We start from the raw sequence: 13,259 nt of genomic DNA, 5'->3' as shown, positions 1-13,259 counted from the left end.
AAGAAATTGAAGACTGTTGAAGCTTCCAAGCTTGCTGGGATTTCCCTTGTAAAGAATAGCTTATCAGAAAGCTATATGATACATTTTTTCATATTTTTCTAGCTTTACTGCGTATGCAGGATGCCATATAACCCCTCCGAGCTAAGTGCAGCAGGCTTGGAGATGATAATGTACTCGCACTGTAGAGAATAGTGTCATCGGAAATGTATCAAGCTAGAAGCTATAATTGATGTAGATCCCTTCGCAATGAAGGTGGATGACAATTATTATTGTAACACTTGCAAGAGAAATGGAAAGTATGGCTTTTAGCTATCCACATATTATAAAACCTCAGGAAACATTATTACTCAATGGTCATCAATGTCAAAGTATGATTTTGGGTACACAAAAAGCGCACTTTAAAAGTTAACATTTGAGGAGTTGCTCTACTATGCACAATATGTCCGACATATTTTTTAGTCCTGCTGTACGCTTTGTTGTATTTGAAGTTTCATCTTCAGACCATCTTGAAATTGATCAGAATTCCAAGATTGTTCCAAAAATAGTAACACAACGGGTTTCGGATACCTATTTTGGTCACAATAATGTTGTGATTGCCTTCCAGATAAATCACAACATTGCCCAAACTAGCTATTCAAGACCTTTTATGCTGCTATTTTGGAACAAATTTTTTTTTAAATTTGTTGGCAAATTTTCATTCAGTGAGAATGTTTTAAAAAATTACTCCTTAAAAAGGAAGAATAATCAGTCAAGATGATTAAAAAGATAATTAGAAAAAAAAACATTTGAATGATTTACATGTTGGCTGTGTTTGAGATTAAACGTAATCGAACTGGCATATTGTTATAATACTGCTGTAATATTATAAAAGAAACTACTTTGAAGATAGATGTTGCTTATGACTCTCGAAATGAAATTGTGCTGAAAGTTGAAGTCCTGGAATTCTTATCAATTTGAAGATCAAACTCGGAATAAAACAAAGAGTACAATAGGACTGAAAAGATTATAAGTAGGCCATACTGTGCAAAGTAGAGCAACTCCTCAAAATTTTAGCTCTATTGGGTGTTTGAAAAACGATGACGGCAAAGCAAAAACTCTTCCTGGGACTTTGTAATACATGCAATATTTAGGTAGGTGTAAAACAAGTTTGTTTCTTCTATTTGTGGGTGAACTGACAATAAGGGAAGGGTGCCTATAGTACCCCTCCACCTCATTGCTAGTTTGTTTGCAGTCATAGATAGTCTAGATAGGAATACTTTCATATGCTAAAAGTGTTCACCATAAAAATTAGCCGGAATTGTCATTTCAGCTTGGTATTGTGCTCAATTTTGAGTGAATATATTGATCTAGTAAAAACATACCTGCATACATATAACATTCACGATTTTCAACACTGACTTTTTCTAATTGACCCAGACTTACATTAATATTTTTCACATATCTACATGTATATGTGGCCCTTTTTTAGTGTGTTATTCTGTTCTCATTTGTGCTTGCCAAAGCCTCTTTATGGTTTTGGTGCTGACGTGGTAGGAATAAAGTTATGTGCAATATTTTCTTTTTATATAAAGTAAAATTATTCAACTTAACAATTTATCACGATTGATTCGTCTGACGACTGAAACAACCTACTTCTTTCTTATCATTGTTCCAGTGGTCCATCACCAGACATTTTATTATTGTGCATCAACTTTTCAAAGGATGTTTGCTGTATAACGTCATTAAGTAATAATATTATAAAAATTCAAATAGTAAAATTTGTCACTTCACCCTTTCTTAGGCTGACTTGTGGAAATTTGAGATGGCGGTTGATGTTGCCAATAGACATACATCTTGCTAAAGATTTTGTGTGCGCTGTCTTTTGATTTTCAAGAATTGGCTACACTGTACGTACTTGTGGAGGTAGGGAGAGAGCTGCTAACAATGACGGATAACAATTGCCACATGCATTATTTATATTGGAGCAAAAAAGGCATCATCATGCCAAAAGCAGGAAAATATTTTTTGGCCAACAGACCAAGAAAATGTTTTTGGTCACACATTTTTGTGCTTAAATAATAAATGCATCTGCAAAGTGACAGCTGAATACCTACAGAGTGTCGTCATGCTCAAAACTGCATCCTGCTCAAAGTCATTGGTTGGGGATATAGAGGTGATAAATATTCACTACCCCTATAGCTGGGGACATATTGTATATCCAGGTACACCTAGCAATCGTAGAATTAAAAACTCATCCGATTTTGTGCAAAATAAAAATTTGATTATATGTAACTAGGAAACAGTTTTATTACTCACCATGCAAACACAAATGTAATAAGTGCTTTTATCCTTGTATAGTGCACCAGCTAACTTGACACCAAGACCGCTTGTATTCCAATGACACAATAATAGGTATAACATAACGAATGACGTAACGAATGGCGCAACCACTAGGTAGAAAACACAGAGACAGCAATCCATGAGACAGTAATTACTTGTACACAGAATAAGTAATAGTATTACATGCAGTAGCAAGAGTAAATGATATAGGCTTATAAAATAATACATGCACGCATAGGTTACTATATATGCATAGACTACACTTCCCCCTGATCTCCAAGATCAATTAAAACCAGCTACATAAAAATCTGGGGGTTTCCTAGCCCTAGCTGGTCTAGTGGCATTGTTAGCTGCAGTTGAATAATTGTTGTGACTGTCTTTAGTTACAGGTGGAGTTTCAACGTTTATTAAACCCTCAGTTGACTCGTTAGTATTAGTATTAGCTATGTCTAGCTCACAGTTTAAAGTAGCTGGCTGTTTATCAACCAGAGCTGTGCTACTCGAGTACAAATTCGAGTACAAGTACTATACTCAAGTACCGATTTCAACTACTCTCTACTCTACTCGAAGGAGCCATAATATGGGATAAATATACTCTACTTGTACTCCCTTGGGAAGAAAGTACTCGGAATCTACTTGCAAACTTAAATACTCTACTCTACTTTACTCTACATCATATATACTCTACTCGACTTTACTCTACATCAAAATACTCTACTCTACTTTACTCTACATCAAATATACTCGATCTTACTTGCACCAGGGAGTTGTCAACTCCCTGGTGACACATAATATTTCTCGTTACTTTACCTAGACTGCGATCCAATTTGTATTGTGTACTACCTGCTTTGTTCAGCACCACAATTTCTCTGTTTGTACTCTGTACGTGTGTAATGTATGTTGGAACAAGGGCTTTTTCTTATTGAAATGTCAATCCAAGGTCACATAGACTACTGAAATGTTGTGCAAGTAACATGGTATGATAATTAAGTGTCTGTGAGAATTCAGAAAAATAAAATGTGAGGAAAGATTTATTTTAACAATGGCAGAAGCAGGACCAGTGACAGTAATAGAGCCAGTAACAGATAGGAATACCAAGTCTTCCCTACAATAATACAATTTAGATATACTGACTATAAGGTTATTTGTTACATTTGCTTTTTCCTTCATTATATGTGGTTTAGTAGCTCTTTTCTCTACCACAGCTATGAGTTTCTGTTCTTGTTTTACAAAAACAGACTCATAATTCAACAGACTGAGCAGCAGCAGGCTGATGGCACATCCACACTTGCTATATATTATTGATTAATTGAGTGGCAATTGTAAAAGGTGGCAAAAAGTACTTGATATTTGATTAATGTACTCTATACTTGTACTTGAAATTCAGAAGGAAAACTCTACTTGAACTTGAAATTTGAGAGATAACTCTACTTGCACTCGGAACCAAGTTGTGATACTCTACTTGTACTCGGAATCAAGTTGTGATACTCTACTTGTACTCGGAATCAAGTTGTGATACTCTTCTTGTACTCGGAAGGCAGAAACATGTGTATACTTGTACTTGTACTCGATTTTGTTTTGAGTACTCACTTACTCTACTTGAACTGAAAAAAAGTACTTGAGCACAGCTCTGTTATCAACTCTCCAACAAAATCTTAGGTCTCCTATATGGCGAGTCATGTCATCCACTTTAACCGCTGTGTTGGAGACCAAGGAAGTAACCTTACCAGTTTTCCACACTGATGTACACTTGGCGTTACCTGGTTTTACATACGCCTGCCTGGTCACCCACTTTGTAAGGGTTTAAACTAATATTCGCCGATATTCTAGTAGTTTCTTGTTTCTGAGGATTGTAATTAAACAATCTCCTAATTGGCACAACACCATCGGCATTAGGAGAATTGTTGTACCAATATAGCATGTCATTGACAGTACCACCGGAGCGGGCAAGCATGCGTTTAATAGTACGATGATTGCGTTCTATCATTCCATTGCCAGAAGCTCTATAAGCACAGCTGTAGATATGATTTACACCCCGTTTGTCAAGAAGAGGCTTGAACGATCTATAGCAAGGTCCATTATCTGACAATATTTCTACTGGAGACCCGCGCTTACAAAATATGTGGTCTAACTGTTCCATGACAGCGGGAGAAGTTTCGTTTCTTAACTTTCTCCAAATTGCAAACCTGCTCGGTCCTCAGTCAATAATAGTCAAGTACGGGATTCCCTGGTAGTGTGTTATATCAGTTGCTAAACGATACCAATCACTTTCCACGTCTACTTGACCAGTTTCCCAATGAGCTGGTGCAGGATCGACTCGTTTGCACACATGACAGTGCTTCACTACTTCTTCAATGTCTTTCTTTTTTACAGTAGGCCCCCACCTTTCTGTGGCTAGATACCATGTACGATCAACGCCTAGGTGATGAGCTTCATGTAGATTACGCAGTTTCCCTTCTACACTGTCAGAAGTCGTTAGATTGACAGCACATACTCGTTTCTCCAACCATTTGCGGGGAACTCTAGTCAGTTCATCAGCTTTATAGTCTTCAGACTTTACAAGAGTTATTTGTAAGACCAACTGATACTCACTGATTAAATCATTTAGTAGATTGAGGCGTCGTTTCACCAGCATTTCACTGAGGCCGCTCACCTTTGGTCTTTTACAGTCCTGTAATACAGATTTCACCCATCCAAATACTGTGGCAGAGTCTGTCAAAATTGTCACATTTTTAAGATTCCATTTCATAGCCATATTGATTGCTTTGATAACTCCTTCTAACTCTGCCATATTGATATGGGCCCCATCATTGACACCTCTCAACCAACTTGCATCCTCTACTATCTGATTATCAATCTCGACACATGCTCCTATTGCCAAGCTGCTAGCATCGCACCACACTTTACCACTCTCAGATGCAGGTACTTTCCATTGACCAGTTACAGGGTCATGGCGGTGTATGCTGTTATCAATCTCATCTAATTTTTTCTTGACATTACCGGGTACCTCATCGTCCCACCCATAAGCGTTAATTTCTCTTTTGAGATAGCTACATGCTACTCGCAACCACCTTGCAACTGGATAGTGACCAATATACTTGCCACATATTGAGTACAGTTCTCGTTTGGTCACAGTGGAATGCACTTCTGGCAGCTCAGAGTCTCTACTCCACTTGAGAGTACCGCTGTTGGAAGCCTTTACTCTCAAACCCAGTACTCGTGCGCTTGACAAACTTTCTGGTTCTTTTGACAGTAAGCCGTACTTCTGCAGATGATCCTTCACTTTCAACGCTGACACAACATCTTCATTTACCACAATATCATCTATGTAATGATCTGTGCCTTTGGCTATCTTCTCATCCATTGACAGAACCTTCGCTAAGATACGAGACATTATCTTAGGTGCCACATTCAAGCCAAACCCTAACCTTGTCATCACATATAACTGACCATTAAATCGAACAGCTTGAAACCGCTGTAGTGAACTGTCCACAAGTTGTAGGTATGCCTTTGTCAGATCTAACATACACACATTGTTCCCTAATGTTCTCCACTGCCTCAGTTTTTCTTGACATATAGCTACGTCATTTCCAGGATTGCTGTTCACATGCTTGTTTAACTCCCTGCTATAGTCCATCACTGGTCTCACCTTTCTACCTTTATTTGGCTGAAAAACTGCCATCAGTGGAATTATGCCACTTACGTTGCCATGAATCTTCACATCATGTGGCTCCAGCCAGCCATTAGAGATCCACTGCTCAATCTCACAGCTGTATTGTTCTTTATAGTCGGAGTTTATAGCATACTCAGCGCATTGATTTTTCAACTCTGGTTCGTAGCTTTTCCATTTCCATACTACAGTCCACTTAGTTCCATCAAATACAGCTTTGAAGTCAGTATCTTCGATAGTCAAACAGTCTGTCTCAGGCTTTTTCAACTCGGAGTTATCTTCATATAACATAGCAACCACAGGTTGTGATGCACATCCAAATGTTACCCTGTCTCTTGCACGTATTGTCACACCTTTAAGTTTGTAGATTCCGTCTACACCAAGAATCAACCCGCACCCACATACTAACTCAGGTACTACCAAGCAACGTAACTGAATAGTGTCACAATGGTCTATAGCTACATTGATGTCAGCTTCTCCACAGCATTGCGTGCTATTTCCATTTAACATCTTTACTGTCCTTTGTTGCCCTCTTATGCCAAGACCTAATTTACGAACAACACTAACTGAGATTACCGACTGCTCACATCCACTATCAATTAGAGTTTTTATGGACAGCCTATGAAGCCTCACAAATATAATTGGCAGCGTCGTCTCTAGTGTTGGTTGTTGGGAAGAGCATGCGACGCTGAGGCTCCCCCATTCTCGTTTCCCTGCTGCTCCTTAGCTGTCCAGTTTCTGCTTATATAACCGATGTTATTGCGGTTGTAACCACAAATTGGCTTACTAGAAAAACTTTTCGTTTTTCTTCCTGTACGACAATGTCTTGAAATATGTCCAAAACCTGAGCAAGCATAGCATTGAAAACCCTTTGCTGGTTGATTACGTGTGTCATGTGTAGCAGCCCCGCATACATAAGATGACGCACCTGAATTTGAAGAAAGAATTGCTCGAGCTCTAGTTACAATTTCCCTTAACTCCATCTCCTCTACGGCAGCCGTAGCTTTAAGCTGGCATGCTACCTCGGATGGGAGCCCTGACATAAAAGCACATTTGAGAAGCGGTTCTGGATTAGTCTGTCCCATAGATTCTACAAGCCTTCTCAAATCTGCTAGGTAAACGTCTACTGTTTCGTTATCTTGCAAAGCTCGCTCACGTAGTTGACTGTAGGCACTGTATATATTTATGCTGAATGCCGTCAGTAGTTCTTTCTTCAGCTTAACATAGTCACCCTTCACATCCTCAGACAGCTGCTCATTCAAAGCAAATGCTGAGCCATTTAAGAATAGCGGTACAAATGTTTTAAGATCCTCTATTTTTTGTAGTTTAGCCACCAGTTCTAGTTTGCTGATCCAAGTGCCGAACTCTCCACTGATATTATTGTCCTCGTAAGATTTGATTAAATCAGATAGTTTTACTGCCATTGCTTCTTATAGCCGAAATAGCTTGTAATAAGTGCTTTTATCCTTGTATAGTTCACCAGCTAACTTGACACCAAGACCGCTTGTATTCCAATGACACAATAATAGGTATAACATAACGAATGACGTAACGAATGGCGCAACCACTAGGTAGAAAACACAGAGACAGCAATCCATGAGACAGTAATTACTTGTAGACAGAATAGGTAATAGTATTACATGCAGTAGCAAGAGTAAATGATATAGGCTTATAAAATAATACATGCACGCATAGGTTACTATATATACATAGACTACAACAAACAGCATGGTATTCCTCACATTGGGCTGCTTTGTTTACAATTATAACTACAAAAATGACCTAGAAACTGACGAGGTTTTGAGTCACTTCCATTATACCTGACCCAAAACAAAAAAGGGCCTAATAAAACTCAGGATAAAAACATACAAGTTACTATTGACTACTAATTCTTCTATTGTGCATCAAGTATGCATTTTCAATCAAGGTTACACTAAAATATCTGAGTCATAGAATATGCATTCTCAACAGAAGATCACAAATTGGGCCAAGCAAAAAAGTGCTTTGAGAATATGAGATTACCTTCAGGAGGTTTTGTATGCTTGTTGAATGCCACACCCTCATGGTATGTGTAGAACTTGTTGCCATACTCGAGTTCATGGGCTTTGTTGGCTTACTCAGGCTCGTCTAACGATGTGCAAGCATGAGTGGCGTACCACCTAAATTCACTGTAAATGAAAAAATATATTTGGTAAGCCCTCAGGCTTCTCATAGTAGTCGTCTGTTTCTGGCTATCAAGTCCATTGGCTTTCGAGGCTTAGATAACTTTGATAGCCTACTGATGAGATCGGCAACCAAAGTCATGGGAGACCTGGAGGCAGGCCTATATAGACGATAAAATGGCGATGACAAAAAGTCAGTTGTGAATACACGATGACCCACTGAGATCATAATTTAGAGTTGAAGCAATACGAATATGTAGAACCCTCATCTCAGTTCTCCACAATAAGCCAGCGGGATGGAAACAATCACAAAGTGGTAGAACTTACTACGACTCATTATTTCTATCCCACTCTAGAAATCCTAGACTGTGTTAGGACATTAAAAAGATTGGACACCAAAACTGGTCCCAGGCATATTGCAAGCCCTAAGCAACTCTGACTGCTGAGGGCTGCTGACCACAGGCAGTTTGTCTGGTCTGAAAATACATCTGCCCTGCATAGCAGGGGACTGTACAAAAAATTTGCTTTACCTTGCCTTGTCTCTTACACTTTTTGTGAACCAAGCAGACGAGCTACAGCCTGGGCCTGGCTGTAGCTTACTTGACACTTACAAACCTCTGCTTTTATTTCATGTGTATTAGAATAGGCTTAGCATAATGGATAACACATGTCAGTAGAACAGGAAGTTTTTGGTTCAAATCCAGTGCGAAGCGAATTTTTCTTTCCTAGGCTTTAATCGCTATAACTGGATGAACCGCCAAAATGCTCATACTAACATTTTTAGATTTAAAAAAATGCATAGTAGTATAATAAAACAACCATGATTAAAATTTGATACAGTATTTTTTCTGATAGAAACACAATATTCTTTTTATGTCAATTAGCTTTGCTAGACAACAACATTTATATCATTGTTGAAATAGCTTGCATTCTACTACCTGATTGTATCAGGGAACACACATCTAACTTCTTTGCTGAGCTAATCCATTTCACAGGACAGTCTTTGGACCATAACAAAACCAGCTGGGGTAATAATTCTAAATACAAGATAATTTTTATAAATTATGGTTTTTTAAGTGTTACTAATAGCGATAAGAGAAAACATGGTACATGGTGGCCACTCAGCTGTACTAAAGTTTGTATAGAACTGTAAATAGCTTTTGTACCTAGTAGCTGAACTAGTCATACGTCAGGATAAACCAAAGACTGGCTGGAGATAGATAGGTCCTCCATATGGTTTTCTGGCTATGGTTGTCTCCTGTTTATTTGTGCTCCAGATGCAGCATGTTATTATCATATGAGACAAACTGAGTATAATATTTTGATTAGCAGTACATTTGATTTTCATATTAGTCTGTATTAAAGTAAGCTAGTACAAAGAGTTACTTTTCCTTATATGTTTGATACACCAAATTGTAATACTTGATATACTTAACTCTAAGTTCTGTGTCAACTCAAATTACTCCAGTTTCTTTCTAATGACTTATTCAACTAAGTTTGAAACTTTAGTATACAAGCAAGTGCATACATGGAAGTATAAGCCATTACAAGTTTTGATGATCTACTGCACACACATTACCCTAGTATTCCCATGGTAGTCACACACTAATCTCTTATAGTAGAAAAGTATCACTGCTTATTAGTCAGCATATTCATTCCAGAGAAAACATACTAAAGGTACTTGTATTCATTGACATTCAAAACTTTACTCAGCTTGTTTCTACGCCTTCAGAATCAGCTTGTTTCTATGTCTAGGTTTGACTGAGGACTCTTCAAATGATGGTACCTTTATGGAAGGCTTTCTGGTTGCTGCATGCTCTGTCAATTTGTGCTCCTGCTACTGCTGCTGAAGGTGAATTAAATAAACTACTTTGGAGTCATCCTACATTGATCATTAGTGATTCATTGTAAAGATTAGGGAAGGAATGTAACTTTGAAATCGATTCCAAGGGTTTGATGCTACTAGGATACATAATAAAAGCTTTTTTGCCAATAAATTAATTACTTTACCGGGATATAATTATATATTCAGTAAAACCTAATATTTACAAGGGCATATATAAAATTTCCTAACTTTTAAACCACAGCCTATAAAAAAATTTATGCCAAATTATTCAGCATAAAATTTTACATCAGCTGGTGTCATAAAATTGCCACAATATTTTTGCAAAATGAGTTTGCGCACTTTCGAACGATTTACAAATTTTAATACAGCTTACAACATTATTATCGCAGCTAATAACATAATAATAACTCTCAGCATTATTGTTCAATAACACAGGTACCGGAAGTCAATAGATTTAAAATTGAGAAAACCTTTAAAGTCGTTGCATGGCTGACAGGACTGGCCGTTTCCAAGAAAAAGTTGCAATAAAAAGAAAGTTTTTGTAAAACGAAGCTGGGTTCTGGATGGATTGTAAATAACTTTCCTATTGGCTCAACACATGTAAAAAACTGTTTCCTTTTACCTACATGTAAGTACATATACGATAGGGTAACTAATCAACTACTCACTAATCAGAAACGGTTTAAACGCAACCTGCTGAAGCCGTATCATGCTGCTTTTTGCCATAAACAAACACTCTGCTGAGCCATACGACGTGGAATAGTGGAGGAGCATCACTTTATACTTAAAAAAATAAAAATGTGGTTGTGAAATTTTTTGTATTTCTGTAGATTCAACCGGTCTTGCAGTACTATTAATCCTAAAACTTGACTGACAGCATTTTAAATTATATTATTTATACCAATATAATAATAATTCATTTTTCAGCAAGGATTTTGGCGGTAGAAAAACAAAAGACCAGTTTTGGAGACACAAACATTTATGATGTGAGCTCTAAAATGTGTCATATAAAGATCATTTTTGGCCAATTGTAGTAGACGTAAGATATGACCTCGATGACGACATGAATGATGACTCTTGACCCAATATGTGAGCGTACAATAAAAGCATTTCCAGTAGCTATCATTCTAATAAATTTTCCAATGTAATTTTCATACTACATGCTTTTTGCAAAACCTCATGCATAATGATAATGCATGGTCAAAGAAAATTTCACAAATAATAAAAAATCTCAATTGTAATTGTATAAGTATGTTCCGTATTACTTTTACGAGGAATTACACTGATTGGCTTTTTCATACGCTGCATCTTGTAAAAGAAGTAAGCAAGAAACTCTTTCCTAACTTAAACCAAAAATTTATTTAGTTGTTTATAAAAGCTAGCTATTCTCAAAAGCCTATGGTTTAATACTTCTCTATAAATGATCTTCTTTCTTGAATATGGTTTTTAAATCTACACTTTTTAAATAATCTCATTAAAATTTTGCGATTGTAGTATAATTTTATTGATCCCAAATATTTTTTTGCCAGTATTCTGCTATGAACCCGTTTTTCTCCACTTTTGCAACTTTAAAATAAAATCAAAGTTATTTGGTAAAAATTACACCAAAATATTATTCTAACAGCAAACCATAATAGTTGCTGTTAATACACTAGGATTTTGTGCTGTCGGTTAACTTTTACCTTATAAAATATCAAAATTATATATACTGATATAATCAGGATAATAAATTTTCAGTAATTGATTTTGGTGTTAGAAATACAAAATATCAGTTTGGAAGACCAAACGCATGCGATGCAAGATCCAACCTAAGATATTATGAATGTAACAAATAACATCCCTGTTGCATGAATATGCAACAGGGAGGTTATTTGTTGAAAAACTATGAACCTACATGTTCGTTTTAAGTTTTAAAAAAGTGTAATACTTATTAAATAGAAACACAATCTTCATCAGCTGCCATTTCGAATTCCCACAAGTCAGCCTAAGAAAAGGTGATGTGGCAAATTTTACTGTTTGAATTTTGATAATATTACTACTTTATTGGCAATAAGGTCATTTCAAGCAGAAATATTTTTCAAATTATACCATAAAACAATAACAAAGACAAAAAGAGCAAAATAAGGGCTACAATTAGCTGTTGCAATTAAATAAATCGTTTGACATATAGGGTTTAACTTAGTTTAAATTATTAGTTGGAAAATTCTTAAAGCAGGTGTTTTAAAAATAATTGTTAGAGGTTGTATGCAATTTTTTTATATTACGTGAGTTGAAATGAGTTGAAAACCTGTAAATGTTTTTTGAAAATGACAAAACAAACCATGAAAAATTTTGAAACTTTCAATTGAAGTAAAATAAACACTTAGCATAGGTGAAGGTAGAAAGTGCAAAAACTTGAAAAGATCATTCATTGGAAGAAAAAATGCTGGAAAATGATGATGATGTAAATTTGTAATTAGTCAAAATGCTTTTTTTGTAACAAAAATAGATCATTTGTGACATATCTTAGAAGTATATGATATCAAATGTGTAAACCATGAATGTTATGGCAAAAGATAAACTGATAATAAAATCCAATTGAAAATTTTGAGTTAATTTATGGCCTGCAAAACTGGAGCAGAGTCAATTACTTTGTGATTTTATTACAAATAGTGTAATTGTGAATTCTCCAAGAGAGTCGATCTTTCAAAACAATTCCTAGCAATTTTGTTGCCCAACTACTAATCATAGATTAGCTGTTAAAATTAACATTAAAGCCACTTTGAAGGTTTTCTTTGTTGTTATAAAGAACAAAGCATGGTTTTTATTAACTAGTTTGCACGTGGTTTGAAGTACACACTGAAGTACAAGTTGCTGATAATTTGTGTGATGATATCGCAGTTTGCTTCAAAAATGTGCACACCATTGTGATGACTCACAAAGACAGTCATCGTAAATTTTTTTTTATGATCATTTTTATAATTTTCTCAAAGTTTGTTAAGTTTTAGATTCTTTTTAGAAATTTGTACGCTAAATTTTGTTCTTTACTTTTGATTTTCTGTGTAATTGTAAGTGTTTCACTTTTATTAGGAATTTTGAAATTCTTCTTTTTTTTAGTTTACTACTTTATAATTAGCCTTTGCTCACACGGTTGTGTCTACTTAATTGTGATGTATTTTCCTTTTTATTGATCACCTTTGTCTCTTGGTTATTTAAAGATCATTGAGCATACAGGAATATGCAACCAAAATAGTTATTTGTTGGGCTCTAAAATTAAAACTAA

The 13,259-nt window shown here is 36.0% G+C and overlaps 1 protein-coding gene across 1 annotated transcript; it reads right to left on the bottom strand.

Moving 5' to 3' along the window:
* Positions 1–4,516: 4,516 nt before the first annotated feature.
* LOC137388142 (uncharacterized) lies at positions 4,517–6,499 on the bottom strand. Its single transcript, XM_068074646.1, has one exon. The coding sequence runs from the start codon at positions 6,497–6,499 to the stop codon at positions 4,517–4,519; it is 1,983 nt and encodes a 660-aa protein (XP_067930747.1).
* Between the last annotated feature and the right edge of the window lie 6,760 nt (positions 6,500–13,259).

Source organism: Watersipora subatra, chromosome 2, assembly GCF_963576615.1.
Source record: "Watersipora subatra chromosome 2, tzWatSuba1.1, whole genome shotgun sequence".
NCBI classification, from domain to species: Eukaryota; Metazoa; Bryozoa; class Gymnolaemata; order Cheilostomatida; family Watersiporidae; genus Watersipora; species Watersipora subatra.
The sequence above is the reverse complement of the archived record's forward strand: the minus strand, read 5'-3'. Positions and strand labels throughout refer to the sequence as shown.